Here is a 22,015-nt window from a genome sequence, read left to right on the forward strand (position 1 = left end):
TACTTGTTCAGACACTAGTTTTAAAAATAAACTTGGGCTTCCCTGGTGGCGCAGTGGTTGAGAGTCCGCCTGCCGATGCAGGGGACACGGGTTCGTGCCCCGGTCCGGGAAGATCCCACATGCCGCTGAGTGGCTGGGCCCGTGAGCCACGGCCGCTGAGCCTGCACGTCCGGAGCCTGTGCTCCGCAACGGGAGAGGCCACAACAGTGAGAGGCCCACGTACCGTAAAACAAAAATAAATAAATAAACTTTTTTTTTGGCTGTGCCTCGTGGCTTGCGGGATCTTAGCTCCCCGACGAGGGATTGAACCTGAGCCCTAGGCAGTGAAAGCGCAGAGTCCTACCACTGGACCGCCAGGGAATTCCCTAAAAGTAATTTTTCTAAAGTTAAGTAAATTAAGGTAATCCAATTCAAAGTGTTGGGTGGTCACTAAAGATGTTAACAGAGTTTATAACAAAGAATGCTAAAGGAAAAAAGCAAGATGAAAAATTGTACAGAAGGTCTGATCAATACTATGTAAATAACGTGTCTGGAGAGAGCATACCAAAGTGCTAATGATGGTTTTCTCTGGATTGTGAGGCTTCCTCCTTTGTATCAACACAAATTTTCAAAACGATAATGAGCATGGGCTACTTTTAGAGTGGAAAAGACAACTTTTAAGAGCACTAAGGGAATCCAAAGTTTACGTTAATTACTGGCTTCTTCTACTTTGTAGTTTAAAAAGATACTGACAGGAAAAACTAAAAGCTTATCCAAGCCTTTTCTTTTTGTTCATAAGGCTCATGGAAATGAAAAAGTCTTGTAATTGCATTTTATGACTGCTACGATATTAAGTCTCACTAAGAAAAATGCTAACAATGCCTCTTCTCTTACTTAAATGTGGAGGGAAAAAAGACAATATCAGAACACTTATTTGTAGTTTTAGAGTGATGTTTTACAATTACACTAGAAAAAAACAAAGTAAAGCGACATTGGTATGTCCCTTTAACAGAGCTGCTATATTCTAGCTACACTTACAGCTATTTCAACTAATAATCATTCACCTAGTCCATGCCAGGCATACTTTTTCCATTATAAAATCAAAAATATATACTGTAGAAAAGAATTTTGTTCACAGATGCAATAAAAATTACTTTCAGGAACCCAGCAAATTATATTACCCTAACCTAGAATATAGTAAAATATTATCAGAAGGACTCAAATACTATCAATAATTTTACTATTTTCCAAATAATTCCCAAATGAAAATATTAAAAGTAAATAGTGGACAACACCAGACACTTAGTAGTATAACTAATGACTAATTTATCCTTCTTTCCATAGAAGTATTATTTCCTAAAATCTTACTTAAAATACTTCTAAGACAAACCCAGGTGATATTCCTCAAAGTCTTATTTACTGATTGAGCAAAACAAAAATTGTTAAATACTGTCACTGGGGTTCAGTCACTCCTAATAGTTTTAATACAAAATGAAGTTAATTATTACATAGAATTTTGACAGAATTTTGTTTTATACTTTCCTTATAGCAGTTTACTTGTTTTATACTTTCCCTTTGCTTGCACTTGCTTGCTTTTTCAAGACTTCTTAGCCCAGTAAACATATATTGTCTGTTTTGCACCTTGGAACAAGAAGAGAAAACAGCACAAAAATCTAATGGCTAAAACATTTAGTCTCACTAAATAAGGGATTATTTTAGTGTCTAAATGTGTAAGTATCTGAAAGGATCAGCAAACTAGTAATTTTGCCTGACTGAAGGTCTTATTTGCAACCAAATGGCTTTTAACTTAGCGACAAATCTGGTGTTCTCCTTAGAGACTGTTAACTCAATAAAATAGTTATTTTTATTTCTTGAGCTCAGAAGAACACTTATCTCAGGCAGGAAGATGACTGCCTTAAAGGAAATGGGTTGCTGCAGCTGATAACGGTGACTAGAATAGAAAAGCGGCCAAGATGATAGTATAGGATGAGTAAAATTCTGGATACCCATGCAATCTATTTTTTAGGGTGAATGTTACTTTATTAACCCTTTTAAATGAAAATTCTGATTTTCTGCTGTGACAAACTAACAGATATTTGCTGCTTTAGTATTACGTCTCACCATTTGTTCCTATGAAAGTGGGACAAGCAAATTATCTTTTATCTACATTGGTAAATATTTTTTAAAAAGCCATCACACTCTTTTATCATAAACTTGAGAAAAGATCAAATTAAAAAGTCACATTCTTTGATTTATGTGAAAGATAAAATAATTATAAATCCACAGAATATTCTAAACCTAATCAGTAAAATGGATAGTAATTACCAGGTTCAGTTAAAAATCTCAAAAAGTGAAATAAAGGACTTGTTAGCTGAAATAACAGACCTACTTATTATCAACGCAAACATGCCAGAGACAGATGAACTGCCAAACTAACTTTCATCAACGAAAAGGGTTCAGGGCTTCCCTGGTGGCGCAGTGGTTGAGAATCTGCCTGCCAATGCAGGGGACACGGGTTCGAGCCCTGGTCTGGGAAAATCCCACATGCCGCGGAGCAACCAAGCCCGTGCACCACAGCTACTGAGCCTGCGCGTCTGGAGCCTGTGCTCCGCAACAAGAGAAGGCCGCGACAGTGAGAGGCCCGCGCACCGCAATGAAGAGCGGCCCCCGCTCACCGCAACTAGAGAAAGCCCTCGCACAGAAACTAAGACCCAACACAGCCAAAAATAAATAATAAATTCATTTAAAAAAACAAACAGGGCTTCCCTGGTGGCACAGTGGTTGAGAGTCCCTCTGCCGATGCAGGGGACACGGGTTCGTGCCCTGGTCCGGGAAGATCCCACATGCCGCGGAGCGGCTAGGCCCGTGAGCCATGGCCGCTGAGCCTGCGCGTCCGGAGCCTGTGCTCCACAACGGGAGAGGCCACAGCAGTGAGGCGCCCGCGTACCGCAAAAAAAAAAATAAAAATAAAACAAACAAACAATATCTTAAAAAAAAAAAAAAGGGGGTCAAAAGGTGATCCTGGCTAATTAGAAAAATAACACATTTATTTAAAATGTGTATTTAAAAAACACAAAAGGAAATGTTTCCATATAGTGGGAAGTTGGAAGGGAGAAGGGGGAGGTGTTAGTGACATAGTCTATTTACCATTCCAAGACTCAAAAATACCTGAAAACCAACCCATCACACCAAAAACTGAACTTAAATAGAGATACAATACTTTAAGCCATAGAGAGCAAATGGCTCTCTAGTCTGCAGGATATGACAGTTAATAAACTTAATATATTAACTATATATCAAAAGAGGGGATTGGTCAGCCCTAGAAACAATAAGTAAATGAGTGAACAAAGGAATGAAAGAGTAAATAATAATCACAGAGGCAAACATTTTCTGTGCCCATTCAAGTTATTGTCTAAAGGAAAATAGAAACCTTAGCTAAGCTAACTAGAACATTACTGGGTTTTTGGTAAGAATATTTTATGGTGGGTGAGACTTTCTCAAGCCATACTAGCTGAGAAGACTCTGGTTCTAAAGACCTACTAGATCCCTTTGTTTGGATTCTAAACAACCTTTTTGAAAACTTTGGCCTCTCAACTGGCAACCTGCACATAGTTAGAGAATATGCTGGAAAGGTTGACTTAAAATATCTAGTCTGTTTGACAGTTCCACTTCTTATTGCCAATACATGTATATAAACTAAAAGATAAATGAGTTAATCAGTCTCTCATAATTAACAAATCTGCCCCTAACAGTCTGATCTTACTGTATCAAAAAAAAAAAAAGTTTCTAAGCCTAGAGGAATCATTGGATTATGGTTCATCAATATAAACGAATATAAATGACCCCTTAAGAGGCTTATGTCAGCCATAAACCTTATGGCTTTCTAAACTTAGTAAGGACAGTTTCAGCTTGTGTGGTAAGGCTTTCCACCTGAAACTGGAACAGACAGAATGCGTTCTATAAAGAAATGGTTGTACTGAAAGATTCAAAATGTTTACTCTTAAAAATAAGCAATTATATAAGAATTTATTATCAGGAGCTGATCACAGATGTGCTTATATAGCCACAAAGATGTTCATCTCACTTACTGGTAAAGAATCAGGAAGAGTTCAAATGTGGGTGGGATGGCTATGATTCACTGTAGATTTCATGTCATGAAAACATGTTTACCATCTATTAAATAATAACAGCAGACTATGAAATAGATTACAACTTTGTAAAAGAAATAATAAATTCCTAGAGAATAAAAGGGAAGAATAAAGCCAAATGCCACAGTGCTACCTCTCGGAGATGGGAATATGGATATTATTTTTTATCTCCAATTAACATAAATTACTCCACCCCCTCTTTTTGCCTCAAGTTAAGAAAGAAAAAAGGAGAAAACCCATACCTTACTATTAATAGCCACTACTGGGTTGTCTGCTCTTACATATGGGACAAGCATTTCTGCTATCACTTTTCTGCTACATGATCCTGCTCCCAAGGCCACAGGTAAACTGTTCAGAGAAGGCTGTCTAGCTGAATCAGAGATTATCTCTCCACATGAGATGGGAGACATTCAGTCTCTCTGAGTGACTGAACTTGTAATACAGAAACCAAACCCCATGAATGGTCATATTCAACCAGACTAGTGAGAGAGAATGATGCAGACATGCAGAGAAAAGCAGAGGCAAGCGTTAAGAAGACACAGCTTGGTTTCTGATGGCTTTTCCATAGCCTGTTCTAGTCTTCTTGGAAGTCCTGTTGAATTTCTGCCCTTAGGTTCTACAAGATAACGACTTCCTGGACCCTTTTAATACATATATCTGCCTTCTATGCTTACTCCGGTGAGCTGGTTTCAATTACTTGCAATCAGAATTCTGATACACTAGAGTTCAATGAACTGCAGAAAAAAACAACCTACAGATGGTTTTCAAACTCAGGAAAAGAGGCGCAATCTTCCACATTAAAGAAAGGCAAATCAAAATTATGGGATATAAATTTTCACTTTCCAGAGTAGCAAAGATTTACAAAAACTAATAATACATTGTGCTGGGAAAGGAGTGAAGAAATAGGGACTTTCGTATTTTTAGATGAAGTATAAATTGGAAGTCAATTTTTACAATATCTACCAAAATTTAAAATGCACATATCCTCTGACTGAGCAATTCCACTTCTAGTAATTTATGCTATAAACTATCAGACATATGTATAAGAATATTCACTGAGCACTGTTTGCGATGAAAAAAATCTAGAAACAACCCAAATGTCCATCACCAAGGGATGGATTAAATAAATTATGGTATCCATAAATGTGATACTATACATCTCTTTAAAAAGAATGAATTTGAAATTTTCCATAATGAAGAGTAAAAAAAAAAAAAGAATGAAGACCTATAAGTGCTAATATAGAACAACCTCCAAGATTTTTTTTTTTTTTTTTCGGTACGCGGGCCTCTCACTGTTGTGGCCTCTCCCGTTGCAGAGCACAGGCTCCGGACGCGCAGGCTCAGCGGCCATGGCTCACGGGCCCAGCTGCTCCGCGGCATGTGGTATCTTCCCGGACCAGGGCACGAACCCGTGTCCCCTGCATTGGCAGGCGGACTCCCAACCACTGCGCCACCAGGGAAGCCCAACTCCAAGATATTTTTAAGTGATTAAAAACAAGGTGCAGGAACTGTGAGAGAAGTACACTACTGTCTGTATAAAAAACAGTAGAGACGTATGTGTACACACACACACACACACACACACACTTCTATATGCAAAGAATATTTCTAAAAAGTTAAAACATACTGGTAACAGGGAGATATCCTTTGAGATGAGAACTGATATATCAAGGGTCAAGTAGAGTGAGATTAAGCATGTATACAGTACTTTTATGTAAAAATGAATTCAAAATAACAATGAACTAACATGTATAAAAATGGTAAATCATGCATCCGATGATATAGTAGATTATCAGTCTTAAGAGGGACTGGAACAAAAATTCACAACACTCAGTTCTAAAATTTTATTTCTTAAAAAAAAATCTTAACCTTAGTCTTCTCACTGATTCACTCAATAAGAACTTGAAGCTTGTCCTCATTGTGACAATCAGGTTCCTATTTTCATGTAACTGCTTATCAGACAAGAGGTAGTAGAAAGTATTAGAAGAGACAAGTACTTAATTAACCAATTCCAAACTCAAAGTGATGAACTTATTAAATCTTAGCTATCTCTATTGTTTAATGGAGTGTGGCAGATATATTTCCATAGTATGAACAATTTATACTTAAAATAAGCCATTTGATAGCAAGCATTTCTGTCTCTCAAACCACATTTCCTATTCTATAAAGTATAGCTCAAATTTAAAATGTATTTTGATTATTCATGAAACCAGCAATAATTTTTATTAAGCATTTTTGTGTCAAATACTAGGTTATGCATTTTTCATATGACAGTTCTAGTCCTCACAACAATCTTACAAGGTAGATGGTATTATGCTTATTTTACAGATGAGGAAGCTGACACATAGAGAAGTTAAAGTGCTTTGCCCAGCATCACAGAATTAACTAGTTATTAGAGCTAGGTTCTAGTCCAGAGGTCTATCTGATTCTGAAGCCAGTACTTTTGACACATCGTGGGGCTTGCACCATGTGTTTATTAAAAACAGTATTATACATTAGTACAGAAATGTAAAGTTGTATAACATATATTAGTAAAAACAACTATTCCTAAGCTTTACTCCTTCTGTGATTGGTCTCCACTATTTCTTCTTTATATACCCAAGGTTTACAACTGGCAGTACCGATTATCAAAGTTTTCATGATCTTATGTTCTATATCCTCTTCCTAGAAACCTGCCATCACACTCCATTTCTAATATAATGTATCTTGGGGTTTTTTCTGCCATTTAAGAGACACATGGGTGTATATAGGTAGACTATCCAGTATGGCGTGAGCTCTGGAAAATACTTGGCACACAATAAACACTAAAGAAATACTGGATGATGTGAAGAGTATAACCTAACTGCACAGTGGTGGGATGGGACTGTCACTGCCCTAATCCAGAGCTGATCTTTGCCATCACTAATGGTGGAACAACCAGATACGCTATGTCTCCCAATGTGATGCAATGTGATATATACATTACCTAGGATGAATTCTAATCAAAAATATTTAACTTGTCTCCATCGAGCTGAAGCTAACTTCCAGTTTCCAGGAAACAGCTAAATGCAGCTAAGCGAAACCATAAGGAAGCAATCAGACTAATACAGAAGGTGGAATATTTTTCTGGACAACTTGACCATGAACAAGTCAGAATCATAAAAAAGAAACTGTTTTGAAATAAAAGACTTCATGGAAATAACCAGATGCAATAAGTAGTCCTGGACTGGATCCAGGTTCATTAAAGGACAGTTTGGAAAAGACTGGGGAAATATGAATATGGATTGGATATTAAATAATATGAAAGAATTATTCTTAACTTTGAGGTTAATTTTGCCTATGTTATTGTTTTAAAGATGCATCTTCAAGTAAATATATATATTTTATATATGTATATAATTTAAAAAAAAAACATTGGCTGAATGATTGAATGAATGAAAAAGTCTGGGCTGGAGATATAGTTTTGATAGTCAATAGCAAGCATGGTAATCAAAACCATGAGAATAGATGAGATCATCTAGGAAAGTATCAAGGCAAGACGAAGAGAGGTTAACCAAGGGAATATCAACATTTCAGACACTAGAAAAAGCGCTATCAAATTGAAAATGAGTAGCTGGAGAAGAGGACCATGAGGGAAATTGTACTCCTGAAGCTAATGGAAGAGAGTTTCAAGACAGATTAAAGCAATTAAAAATGTCAGATCCTAAACAGAGATCAAGGTGAATAGAGACTGAAAAGAGGCTAACAAATAACAAATAGAAGGTCACTGATGACCTGATTGAGAGGAGTTTCAGTAGACTGACTGGAGCAGAAGTCAGAGGAGTGAGCTGCAGTTGAAGAAGTGGAGGCATCACTCCTCTTACAAAGTTTGTAGCTTCTCAGAAAGATGAGAACCTGTATAAATAATACATATTGTTCAGATAAGGAAATTCGTAGTGATTAGTACTAACATGCAGTAACAGGTAAGTGGACGACAGAATATAAAGGATAGAAGGTGATGGCAGAGTTGTAAAATAAAGGATTCCTCCAGATTCCTCACGTAATACATAAAATATAAGATTTACATAAAATAAATATCTGCTATTATATTCACAATAGTTTGCAAATTCAATAAAACTATAGTTTGATTTTTTTCCTACTGGCCTCCTAAAGAAAAGTGATATCATAATCTTATATAGATGTGTTTCACTGTATGAAATGGATTGGTTCCCTTAAAATTGTAATTTTATAAATCAAATAACTAAGAAAATCAGAAAATTCTCTAGTTATAACGTAAGCCTAATTACCTTTAGGCTGCACTCTGATTTCATTCCGGTCATATCTTTATAAACAAATAATTTTAATATAAATGACTTTTGATTCTACAACATATATTCCTTGGTCCCTATTCTAATCCTATGCAGATGGGAGATATGGGGGATAGATATTATTAACTCTATTTGACCCAAAACCATTCTGCCTACCACAGGGGATTCTGTTTGTAAAACTATACGATTCTACCCTTGGAAAGACCCTGTTTGCCCAGAAAAGTTCTGGAACAGCCCCAAAGCTGTTTAGCTTTCTTAAGTAATACATTTAAGAACCTTGATCTGTCACATTCTCAGGCTCAGCCAAAGTCTCTTAACAGTCCTAAATGGAAGAACTTAAAAAAAATCATCAGTATATTTTATAGAATAAAACTGCAGTTTTTGTTCTTTGTTAAAAGACTAGGAGTAAAGTAGTTTATATTTCTTTTTTTTTAATTTGTTTTTTTTTTTTTTTGGCTGCGTTGGGTCTTCGTCGCTGCGTGCAGGCTTTCTCTAGTTGCGGCAAATGGGGGCTACTCTTCATTGCGGAGCACGGGCTCTAGGCGCGTGGGCTTCAGTAGTTGTGGTGCACGGGCTCAGTATTTGTGGCTCACAGGCTCTAGAGTGCAGGCTCAGCTGTTGTGGCTCACGGGCTTAGTCGCTCCGCAGCATGTGGGTTCTTCCCAGACCAGGGGTCAAATCCGTGTCCCCTGCATTGGCAGGCGGATTCTTAACCACTGCATCACTAGGAAGTCCTTATATTTCTTTCTTATAAAACAATTACTTTTAACTAAAGTAGCCTGACTTTGAAGAGAAAATGCACTCTAACCCTAATACGAAGAAATATTACGTTCATTTTTTTTTTAAATAAATTTATTTTTGGCTGTGTTGGGTCTTCGTTTCTGTGCGAGGGCTTTCTCCAGTTGCGGTGAGTGGGGGCCACTCTTCATTGTGGTGCGCGGGCCTCTCACTGTCGCGGCCTCTCCCGTTGTGGAGCACAGGCTCCAGACGCGCAGGCTCAGTAGTTGTGGCTCATGGGCTTAGTTGCTCCACGGCATGTGGGATCTTCCCAGACCAGGGCTCGAACCCGTGTCCCCTGCGTTGGCAGGCAGATTCCCAACCACTGCGCCACCAGGGAAGCCCCTACGTTAATTTTTGTAATAATAGTTACTCAATATTGTATCCAATTTATAAAGAAGTTCAGACTGTCAAGTACTGGGAGTTTTCTTAAAGTGGGTCAGACCAACACTACACTATATAAATAATAATGGCCAATTTTTAAAGCACTTCCTATGTACCACTTTCTATGCTGAGAAGCTTAAGGATTACTGCATTAAATAGTTTCAATGGCAAAACCTGTGAAGTAAGCACCATTTTTCATAATTTTCATTTTACATATGAAGAAACAGATTAAATATTGCTATATCCAAACTAGTGTAGATTTTAAAGACATGTTATCTCACAATATGCTGAATTTTAATTAAAAACATGCTATCTCACAATATGCTGAATTTTAATCACATGCCAAAAGAATGATAATCAAAATCAATGCCAAAATTGTGGTTTGAGAGCTACGCTATAGTAAATTTATAGAAAAAGTGGAGATGGTATGGGAAAATAAACATCAGTTTCACACAATGTGAATATATTTAACACTATTAAACAGTACACTTAAAAATGGTTAGGATGGTAAATTTTATGTTATGTGTTTTTTACCACACACACCAAAAAAGTTAGCTTTGTTAGAAAAATATTTAAAAGATTCTTTACTATAATATTTCTCACAATAGCCAATTTTGGCTTATTCACAGTAAAACACGTTTAATACTATTCCTTCCCTTATTGAGGCATAGAGATTATTTTTCTACAGTTTATGAATTAAAATCTATAGGTGTTTTAAATCTAGTAACTGTGGCAATGAGAAAAGATCTGAAGCCTTGGTTTTACATCTGAGAAACCCCTCCATCTATATTAGCTTACTTACTTCACCTCTATATTTCATGCTGTCTGTTAGGAAAACGGTTAGTCTGTGAATATACAAATTGTTTTTTATAAGTAGAGGCAGTCCAACAGAGTCTAACAAAGTCTAGCTACCTTACATCCAAAGATCTTTAGGGAAAAAAAAAGTGGAATAAATTTGTTACCCTACAAAGGTTAAGAGAAATTAAAGAAATATGTTGAAACATACATAGCTGCAAAGACCCTCTGCAGTGCCATCTCGTAGCTCAGAATAACAGTAACGAAAAATGCTATTGTTGAATCTAGTCTTCACTGGCAGAGAAATTCTAATGATTTGTAATCCAAAACAAATCTCAAATTATATAAAGCAGCATGCGGATGATACATATAAATGACTACACTGAGATTACACTCAGGAAGTTTTAAAATATTTTAAAAACAAAAATTTTTGTTAATTATGTTGTAGTTAATATGTAAACAGTCTTCTTACCTGCGTGGCCTTGTCCTTGGGGACATCATTTCATTCCCAAGTATGTGGTACCGTCTTGCTTCATGCAACAGCTGATAACACTCAGGAGAATTCTGGATCAGTTGGTCCACCTCAACTGTTTGAACAAAGTAGTTGGGATGCAACAGAGGGAGTCTCACATGTGTCAGGAGCTCATGTAACAGTGGTCTTCTCAGATCAACAGCACGATAGACCCAACGCATGACGGCTTCAAAAACCATCTCCTCTTTGCCAATGACAAGTTCATCACTACAAATATAATCAATAAGTTCATCTTTGTCAAGCTCAAGAAATTCTTCATGCTGGGACACATCCTCAAAAGTCTGTAATGCAAAATGCTTGCATTTTGTGAAGAGTGTTTTGAGGGAATGGGTATCAGCAAAGCGCTGGATTCCTAAGCAATTGCAAGGATCAAGTTGCTCCTCCAAGAACTTGGCACATGCATCACGGAGAACACTAATCTGAAAAAGGCTTGATGTTTCAAAGAGATACTGTACATTTTCTGTAGTGATCTTCACTTTTCCAGTATAAACATACTGCAAAAAACATTCCATAGCTTCAGCTAAAATACCATTGATCTCAACCAACATTTCTCGGCTTTCCCTGTGGTCATTACAAAACATAGCTCTGAAGTAGCTACTACAGGCTGAGAGAACAGCTCTATGGCAAGGAAATTCTTTTCCTTCCACACAAATGATAACATCTGTGAACAAACGACTATCTCGGAATTCATTAAATATCTGGAGTATGTTTTCAGCATGGGATGATCCTGAAGAGAAGTCAAAAAACTCACGGCCTGTCAGAGATTTAGGGTCCATTTCAAAAACTTTACGCTTTGTTGCTGGTGAATCACGCACTCCGAGATCCTCTCTGTTTAGTCTTCGTCCCAATATTAGTACCATTGTTACATCAGTTGACTATATAATTGTTGAGAAATAACTGTTAAGGATCTTCCTTATGTGGCTAAAAGTAAAAAAAATTAACCCATTTCAATATGTAGAAAGTTCAGTACTCAACTGACATTTCATTTTGATGTAAACACTACAATAAAATTACACAATCAATATATTTCATACAGGCTTTAGAGCACTATATCTCATTTTAATAAAAACTGATAAATAAAAATTTATACAATTAGAACATTAGAGGTAATTTGCAATAGTAGTCCCTAAACCCCCCCAGTTGAAAAGATGCTATGTAAGTTGTGAATTACTAATAACCTTCTGTTTCCCTTTTACACAACTGGGTTTCAGTTACTGAATGTAGAGTTAAGTCAGAATGCTGTAAGACACAGAACTTGAGTACATTCAAACCCTAATATAAATGTTTATTATTTTAACATAGTGCTGCTAAGAAGAATTCAGCTATATCTATCAATGGCCTTTAAAAATATGTATGTTGTTTGAACAGTAAGTAGATAGATTGTTTTCTAGCAATCTATCCTAAGGAAATAATCAGGATTATACGGAAAGATTTATCTATAGTTGTTCAATGCTGTATTAATAGAAAATACTTAAAACAACCTAAGTACCCTACAATAGCGGATTAGTTAAACCATAGTACATATTAAGGATGGAACACAGTCCCTGCAGCCATTAAAAACTATATAGACTATTTAATGACACGGGGAAGCATTAACCAGATAGTAACTAAAAAGCAGATATCAAAACATATGCAAATGGGTATAAATACACTACCAAATGTAAAACAGATAGCTAGTGGGAAGCAGCCGCATAGCACAGGGAGATCAGCTTGGTGCTGTGTGTCCACCTAGAGGGGTGGGATAGGGAGGGTGGGAGGGAGACACAAGAGGGAGGAGATATGGGGATATATGTATATGTATAGCTGATTCATTTTGTCATACAGCAGAAACTAACACACCATTGTAAAGCAATTATACTCCAATAAAGATGTTAAAAAAAAAACTGAAGCAAGAGTTAGAGCTGGACTAGGGGTATCTGATAAGAATTTTTCTCAGATTCTCCCCATTCTAGGTAAGTCTCTAAGAATTTTTATCTAAAGCAGCCGGGAGACTTATGAAGCTCTCTGTATGCTACGTAGGCACAACTTATAGTATAGATGTATGTATGTATAAATGTTTTTACTGCTGGAAAAGGAAAAAAAATACACAAAAAACATACAAACAAAAAACATATGCAAAGAGGGATGCAGTGGATAAGACTCTGCACTCCCAATACAGGGGTCCCGGGTTCGATCACTGGTCAGGGAACTAGATCCCATATGCATGCTGCAACTAAGGAGCCGACATGCTGCAACCAAGAAGCTGGTGAGCCGCAACTAAGGAGCCCATGTGCCACAACTAAGGAGCCCACCTGCCACAACCAAATAAATAAATATTTTTAAAAATACGCAAAGAAAATAAAAAAATTTAAGTATCATTGCATCTAGGCATAGAAAAAAGGAGGCATGTATGTCAAATGATAAGTATTTATTTATCTTCTGTCTTCCTCTATTTTACCCAAAATCGGCACTATAATTATATAGTACTGGGTTTTTAGATTTTTTTAAATGTATGTTATTTATGCCCTGCTCCCTTTCACTGATAAGAAACATCCTCAAATCTCCCTCAAAAACGGCTCTGAATAGGTAACTGATGGATTGAGGCACTGGACTATAGCTATCAGTTCTCTTAAATTTTGATTTTTAAGGTGGTTCTTCTACTCCTACTCTCTTTTCACAAATCTCTATAACTTGATATGTGATCCAAAGTGTTATCTGTAATTGGCTTCTACCTCCATACATTTTAAAAATATATAAATTTATTTATTTTTAATTTTGGCTGCACTGGGTCTTCATTGCTGTGAGCGGGCTTTCTCTAGTCGCGGCGAGCGGGGGCTACTCTTTGTTGCAAAGTGCAGGCTTCTCATTGTGGTGGCTTCTCTTGTTGAGGAGCACGGGCTCTAGGCACATGGGCTTCAGTAGTTGTGGTGTGTGGGCTCAGCAGTTGTGGCTCATGGGCTCTAGAGCACAGGCTCAGTAGTTGTGGCACATGGGCTTAGTTGCTCCGTGGCATGTGGGATCTTCCCAGACCAGGGGTCAAACCCGTGTCCCCTGCATTGGCAGGCGGATTCTTAACCACTGTGCCACCAGGAAAGCCCCCATACATTTTTGCTTTCTCAAAGTTTAAATGAAAATGTGTTCAGAATGCAAAACAAAATAACATACTGCAAGTACTAAGAATTTCCCTTTGGCTAAAAGGGACAAGTAGGAAAACATAAATGAAAAGACACTCTGCTTTCTGTATCCAATAATTTTACTGTATCTGGTATTCGTTATCTGGTATCTTACTGTATCTGTATCTGATAAATTTGGGGATAGCATATTGAGTGAGTTGGATTAATATAAGGCTGATTAAAATTTTATATGAGTTAAAGGTCTTTTTATGCTATTTTCTGCCCATGAATTCTCATGGCTATTTTCTTTGATTGTTGACCGCCAAGAGGTCTTCCACTGCTTTACCAGAAAATCCTGAATTAGAATAGCTATAAAATCACCTGGTATTAAATGCATTCAACAGCAACAAGATACTTGTCTACTGCTTTGTATGTAAAAGAGACTATCTCATAGATCTGGGCTATTTCCTTCCAAGAAGCTTCTGTGTGGCTTTTTGGACAGCCTCACTTTCTCTGGACTTTCTGAGAACTCTTCCATGAACTAGTCCACAACAGCATGAAATATAAACTCTTTGTATTGATGACACACTAAATGATTTATGCAATTGTGTCTTAGGAATATGAGATGCATTTCAGAGTGTATCCTTTGGGCTTCCAAATGTAATTCAGTAGACTTTAAAATTAGACTGAATTCTTCTAAAAATTTAGCAAATATCAAAGCATCATTATTCCCATCAGGAAAAAGTAGTAAATAAGTAGGCAAAACATGACGACAATGTTTGTTCCCAAGAAATATAATGACTGAAAATAATACCTACATAAGTTAGTGGATGCAAGGGTGACTGGACTCTCAATGACTGACTGCCAAAGACACATAATTTGTCTAGAAAAGGTAGTATTCCTTTCTTTCTCTCATTTCCTCAGGAGCTTTATTCTTGGAACTAAACTCTCACTTGAAAGGAAGATTTTTAAGAGAAAGATTCTTCTGGTTAAGAGTACTCTAGAGTTTATTTCCAACTACAGAACTCATAAATGTTGTAGACCTAGTTTCAGATTGCTAGGCAGATTTAAAAATTACCTGTTTTTGGCCTATGTCCCAGAAAAATGAAGGGAGATAACTTATTTTAGTGTCTTTTGGACTGGAGAAACGGTAGAATAGGGACTGAGGATATTCGGAAGGAGTAGAAAGGAGTGTGTAAACAGTTTATTTGAGGGCTTCCCTGGTGGCACAGTGGTTAAGAAGCTGCCTGCCAATGCAGGGGAGATGGGTTTGAGCCCTGTTCCGGGAAGATCCCTCATGCCACGGAGCAACTAAGCCCATGAGCCACAACCACTGAGCCTGCGCTCTCAACTAGAGAAAGCCTGCATGCAGCAACGAAGACCCAACACATCCAAAAATAAATAAATTTATTAAAAGAAAAAAAAGAAGTTTATTTGGTAACAGAAAAGTCTGTGATGCTGCCTTCCTATCTGATCTTGAGGATAGAATTGTTCCCTGTTACTCTGATGGTCTGTGACCCCTGGTTGAAGGAAAATGATTTACATTTTCTAATAACAATGCTTAGAGAGTTTATAAACGTTATAAATATAATACCTTTTTAGCATTTGCTTGATCAAAGCCCCAGTTTTTCCACACCTAAAATAAATGGAAAACAGCAACACATAAATCAGATAGTAATCACTTTGTATATAATCGGTGTTATTTACTAATATGTTGAAAGAAGGTTTTAGTAGATTTCAGTTTGTGACTGGAAGTTTACTTCTGCATAGAAAAACCAATCCTGAATAATCCTTAAAGCAAATTAATAACTTTATGCTGTATCTAAAATAGTTTCCTTATTTATCAACTTCCTTACTTGACAATTTTATCCTGCAGTAAGGTTTCTTGAGTGAAAGATGAGTAAATAAATATTCATGTCAACATCAAGCTAACGGTGGAATTGAGATGAAGAAACATATCCTATGATAACTCTGCACTGGATATTTGAAGAATGTCTGGTAACTAATGTTTCATCTGAGTTTGGGGTCATTAAATAATTCTGAGTTGGTCTATCAATACTACCCAAAGCAAACAGTTTAGTCATTATATATTTTATATAACTATGAAAGCAATGACAAAATCTCAAGTATTCAGGGTAATTCAGGAAAAAACATTTCGGTTTTTAATTCTTAGTTATCTAGATTATCCATATAGAATCACCATGCTTATCAAGTAATTATGTTAAATCTTTTAGTATATAAATGCATATTTCTTCTGCTTTTTTGATCCTTATAGACTTTAGTACCTGTAGAAACCAACCAATTCAGCACAATTTTTCATTGTTGTTGTTGGAAGGGGAAGAGAGGAATGCTTAAGAGAGAATACTGGAACCTTGAACTGTACACAGAATACCAACAGTATTTAAGCACAAGTGATTCTGGTTTCTGGCCTAGATATCTATAAATAGAACTCATAAATTCTTAACAAGTTTAGGCAAATTCAAAAGTGGATCCAGAAAACCAAGATATGGACTACTGATTTTTTTCTACATGTATGCACAAACACACATCTCTCTATACCCTGATTATTGTTTGATTGCGAAGTGAATGTTATCTTGCTTGTTTCCTTATTTGCAGAAGTCAATCTAACTTGTGTATATCTTGGTAAAGAATATTTCAACTTGGTCAAATTAGGGGATTGTTAGTCCTAGCTAAGTAAGTTTTTCCCCCAATAAGACAATAAGATCCTGAGCCAATGTAGGGATTCGAGTCAATTCAAGAAACATTTCTAGAGAGCCTACCCCCTGTCTGCCACTGGGGTGGTGAATATTGGATTCAGATCCAATTTTAGATGCTGTGGGGTTGGCTAAGATTAGAATCAAACAAGAACTCAAAGATTGATAGTACAATAGATTCAAATTCTCAGTGTTTCTCTAGCAGAAAACACAAATTGTTTTTCTGCTGGAGTGCAAATGGGAATACATTCTCTCATGACTGATCTAGTCTAGAATTATACCTTAAGGAGTAGAAGGGCAAGGCAACTCACCCGGGCATTTTCTGCAGGGTTTTTAGGTAATACTTACCAACCTAATCAGTAAGGGCTAGGGACCGAGGAGGTCAGTGTACAAGGTCCAAAGGTGTTATATAGTATCAGAATTGATTTTAGAGTGTAGAACTGCAATCAAGCTTATTTTTCCTTTAGCATGCAGGACCCCTATACAAAGAAACAAGTTACTATTAGCCTTAAGATAGCATGGATTAGTGAGGAGTTTACAAAGACTAAGAAACACCAGATGGAAAAGGAAACTAACAACATTTTGACTAACATGGTCCCTGCAACTTGCAGTAATGAATTGCTACATGCTATGCTCCACACTACTCCATTTTCTCAAATTGAACTTTGAATGAAGAACAACATAGCAGAAACAGCAAAATTACTAAAGAATAAGAGTTTTATCTTTAAAGATATACAGTAACTCAACAGAAGGAAAGTCAGAAAACACTGTAACATAGTAAATCTATTATTTAAAAATAACTAGGAAATATTTAACATGGAAGTATCTGAAACCAAGCAGTTTTTTTCACCACATTTTCTCAAACGCTAATTTATTTGAACCATTCTATTTAATGACCACTTTTTAAAAGTTGTAAATTTATACTCTTCAATTTAAACCTTTACTCTTGGAGTAGTGGTTCCTGAACCAAATTTTACAAATGCAACACCTAAAGTCCAGTCTTCAAGCTGTTATTTTCAACATTTCTCTTTTTCTTAATGAAACCACCAATAACATACTTACTCACCATAAGATATCAGAAACCAAAAAAAACCTCTTAAATTTCTTTGTCTAGAATTATAGCAAGTAATTATCCCTTGTTTACATGAACCTGAAATAGTCAATACATTATTACTTTGATTAATGAGAGAAAGAGAAATAAGAGGTATCTGATGATGAAAAATTTAGGAGTTCTTAAGCAATGTGCCAGACTAAACAATTATGGTTCTATAACTGAAAAAAGAATACTGTCTTCTCCCAAATCACAGAACAAAAAAATTGAACTTATCCATTCACTGTTTCTCTCCCTTGCTTTAAAACTTTTGGCTACTAATATTCCCCAACCCCCAAAGGAAGAAAAAAAAATTGTTAATCATCATACTTGATATAAAGCTGTCCTATTGAGCCTACTTGACATGTAAACTTAATGTCCTTGGTTTTATCTTGCTAGAAGATATCTAATGCATTGTTTTATTTTAAAATCTTAAGACCTGTAGATATATAGTTATGTTTTCTTTTAGCGAAATTGTTTTTGGGGGCTTCCCTGGTGATTCAGTGGTTAAGAATCCACCTGCCAATGCAGGGGACACGGGTTCGAGCCCTGGTCCAGGAAGATCCCACATGTCGCAGAGCAACTAAGCCCATGTGCCACAACTACTGAACCTGTGCTCTAGAGCCCGCGAGCCACAACTACTGAAGCCTGCACACCTAGAGCCTGTGCTCCGCAATGAGAAGCCACCGCAATGAGAAACCACCGCAATGAGAAGCCTGAGCATGGCAACGAAGAGTAGCCCCCGCTTGCCACGACTAGAGAAAGCCCGCGCGCAGCAACGAAGACCCAACGCAGCCAAAAATAAAAATAAACACAATACATTTTTTTTAAAAAATTGTTTTTGGTTCTCTTATTAGAATTAATTAAATCTGCAAGGACATGACCCAGTACTCTGCCACTTGAACAAGTTTGAGATCCAATATTTTTCGTGACCTCTCTATGGATAAAAGCACTTTGAAGTCAGTGATTTTTATTTACCTTAGTGGTGATACAAATTATTTACCGAAGTAAGTTTTAGAAAGCACTGAGTAAAGAGCAAAGCCTAATGACTTTTAGACATCAATTTGGTAGACTTTAAGATGTGCCAAATGCTGAAAAATTGTAGCCCCTGGGTGATGAATTTAGGCAGAGTGACAAACTTTAATTTAAAAAAGCTAGTTTAGCTATTGTTTGTTTGTTTTTTTTTGCGGTACGCAGGCCACTCCCTGTTGTGGCCTCTCTCATTGCGGAGCACAGGCTCCAGACGTGCAGGGTCAGCGGCTATGGCTCACGGGACCAGCCGCTCCGCGGCATGTGGGATCTTCCCGGACCAGGGCATGAACCCGTGTCCCCTGCATCGGCAGGCAGACTCCCAACCACTGCGCCACCAGGGAAGCCCCTAGCTATTGTGTTTAATAGAAGAAAGAATAGTGTTTTAAAATATCAACAGTTGTCAAGTGGCCACATACTCTTTGTTTCAGTCACAACAGAAATAGAATCATACAAAATATATATGCTTATATATTTCATATACTTATGAGGATATACTAGGATATTTTATTTACATTTTTTATACAGTCCATACTTAAATATTTATTGAAAAAGGATGTCCCAAATTCCTAGGTAAGAAAAAAGTACATACAGGGACTTCTCTGGTGGTCCAGTGGTTAAGATTCTGCGCTCCCAATGCAGGGGGCCAGATTTCGATCCCTGGTCAGGAAACTAGATCCCGCATGCTGCAACTAAGAGACCCCCCCGTGCTGCAACTAAGACCTGGTGCAGCCAAATAAATATTTTAAAAAAAAGGAGTATATACAAAAAAATAACTGCAGTCCCTCATTTAATGAATAGTATTTGTTTTTCACAGGCTTGAACTTTGGGTTTTAATAAAATGGCAGAAAAACAAAGAAACTAATACAAAGTTTTCTGAAAGAGCATTAAGGTTTTAGCAACTTGGACAAAAGCCAAGAAAGTTTAAATTAAAGCTGATAGTAAACTCCAACTCAGAATATTGTTTCTTCTTCCTGTTTAGAGACTAAACAGGTTTGTCTGGATAAGCAGGCTTTGTCTGGATAAGTGGGCTTATGAGTGGTGGTTTTATTTTTTACAAAGGTTAGAGGTTTGCAACTTGTACTTATTTAGAAATGTTAAATGCCTTCAATGCACAAGAGATGAGGCAGTTCAGGATCACAGAAGCTGCTCCTTCGGGCATAGTCATCCCAACTTGAATTTTAAAAATAAGTTAAGAATGCATACAATGAGAACTGTTCATAGTCAATTCCTGCTTCACTCAGGGTGCTCAATCTACCTCCTACAGAAATGCACTGTCTTGGGTGAATTCCTACAGATTTATAGGAAAATAAAATCTGATAAAACCCAAGTTACCTATTAAATCACAGATTAGGAAAACCGCATCTTCAACACACTGTGGCTAAAATGATTTGTTCTTGTAGATTTTATTACTGTCATCATAGAAGAGTGAGCTATAATCCCCCAAACAAGGAAACAACTCGTCTAAACCGGGGTATAGAAGAATCTTAACTTTTTTTGGGGGGGCGGGGGGGAGGATATCCTCAAGTTATTTTTTTTAAAAATGGAATTCTAATTTTACATCTTAGTCGACAGCAAGCAGATTTTTCATCTATTTTACGTATTTGACAAAAACCAACCTCGCCGGTGGACATAAACAGTCTGTAGCTGCAAATACTAAGAGATGATTTTTAAAAAGCTGTTCAAGAGAGCAAGTGATTAATCATTAAAATCCACTAACATTAACTGCGTAAGGTCGCTGCCTCAGGGGTGACCGTGAGGCACTCTAAAATGTGGCTTTACGGTCCTTATTTAGCTATTTAAACCCTGTTTACAGAATAGGCAGGAACTAATTCGCCTGATGGCTTTCTTCCCACCATCTGGGTAGACAGGGCGACAGGAGTTAAAGAGGAATAATTTTCCGGTCCTCCGCGGGCCCCAGAACAGGCTCAGGCAGAAGCCGCGGCAGCCACCAAAGGATAGCGGGTCAGCTGGGCTTAGCTCCCGAGTCCCCCGGCTCTGCAGCGCGCGCCGCCAGATGCTCCGCTCGGGTCGCAGCTGCACAAGAGGCGAGCGCGCGCTCCCGCGTGTCCTCCAGATCACCTTCAAGGGGGCGGGGAAGAACTGCCTGGGCAAGTCCACCTCGCGACAAGACACCCACCAATAAACACTCGGAACTCGCTCAGTCGTTCCGCCCGAAAGCACCCGCAGGGCCCCAATCCCCGCCGCGTTAACAGTCTTCGCCCCGAGTGTCCAGAACCTGGGGGCGGGGCCATTAGGAACTAAATTAAGAAACCGAGGCCTGGAGTGGTGGACAGGGGAGATTAGGCGGGGACTCCGCCGACGGAACGCCCGCTCCCCCGCCCGCGCCCGCTTCCGCGGGACCTTCTTTCCAGGGCCGGGCTCCCGGAGCGGGCCCCCAGGCGAGCGGTGGTAAACAAAGGCTCGCTGGCGGAGGGGGCGGGGGTAACGGTCAGGTGACGGCGCCGAGCACATTTCGCAACTGCTTTAATGGGGATTCTCTAGCCTGCAGCCCTGGGACCTAACTTGACCCGTCAGTCCTCCCTGTTAGGATCAAACTGTCGCCCCCACCAAGCGGGAAGGTTTGATTTCAGACCTTCGCATTCTCAGCGCTACCTTCGATTAAAAAAGCGACGTTCCGTTCGAAGCCCATCGGCAAAATGCGGGACCCCTCTCCCCAGCCCTGTCCGCCAGCTGCTCCCCGTCCCCCAGGGTGACCCGCACCTGTTACCCCCCGCCCCGGCGGCCATGCCCCTCCCAACCCGCCCCCGGCGGGTGCGCCAGCTACGCCGCGGTTCCGGGGCGGTAGTGCCAGGAGTTGGGGGTGCCCTTCCTTTCAGAGTGTGGTTGCGGAACCGGGGCTGACAACCCCCAGGGGAGCCCCGGAGACCTCTCGCCCCAAACAGGGGCCCTGCAGCCCCACCCGCAATCTCTCCTCGGACCCCTCCTCTGGCTCCGAGAGGCCGACCGCCGCAGGCTTCCCTCCTGCAGACATCCCCGTGGTCAAGACCTCGGCCGCCCCTCCGCCCCCGGCTCTGGCCGGTTCCTCGCCTTCCGGCCGGTCCCGGAGCTGTCATCCCCAGGTACCTCTCAGCGAAGGCTGGAGGCGGCCCCCGCCGTACCTTAGCTTCCGGCGGCGAAGCGCTGTCTCCTGCGGCGGCGTCTCCTCGAGCCACCAGTCCCTCCGCA

The 22,015-nt window shown here is 38.8% G+C and overlaps 1 protein-coding gene across 6 annotated transcripts in view; it reads right to left on the reverse strand.

Moving 5' to 3' along the window:
• KLHL24 (kelch like family member 24) overlaps positions 1–22,015 on the reverse strand; it is a 39,391-nt gene extending 17,376 nt beyond the window's left edge. For 2 of the 6 annotated variants that reach the window (XM_029214693.1, XM_029214697.1), the window contains exons 1-4: positions 21,949–22,015; positions 17,056–17,186; positions 15,588–15,629; positions 10,842–11,822 (exon numbers count right to left, since the gene is read on the reverse strand). In XM_029214693.1, the coding sequence (XP_029070526.1) occupies positions 10,842–11,761 (920 nt within the window). In that variant the 5' untranslated portion in view covers positions 11,762–11,822; positions 15,588–15,629; positions 17,056–17,186; positions 21,949–22,015. Of the gene's footprint in view, positions 1–7,880; positions 7,958–10,841; positions 11,823–12,556; positions 12,628–15,587; positions 15,630–17,055; positions 17,373–21,948 lie in introns of those variants that run through there. The other 4 variants (XM_029214694.1, XM_029214695.1, XM_029214696.1 and 1 more) reach the window with 4 other exon arrangements.

The sequence above is a fragment of the Monodon monoceros genome, unplaced genomic scaffold, assembly GCF_005190385.1.
Source record: "Monodon monoceros isolate NGI ecotype Baffin Bay Population unplaced genomic scaffold, NGI_Narwhal_1 Super_Scaffold_11, whole genome shotgun sequence".
NCBI classification, from domain to species: domain Eukaryota; kingdom Metazoa; phylum Chordata; class Mammalia; order Artiodactyla; family Monodontidae; genus Monodon; species Monodon monoceros.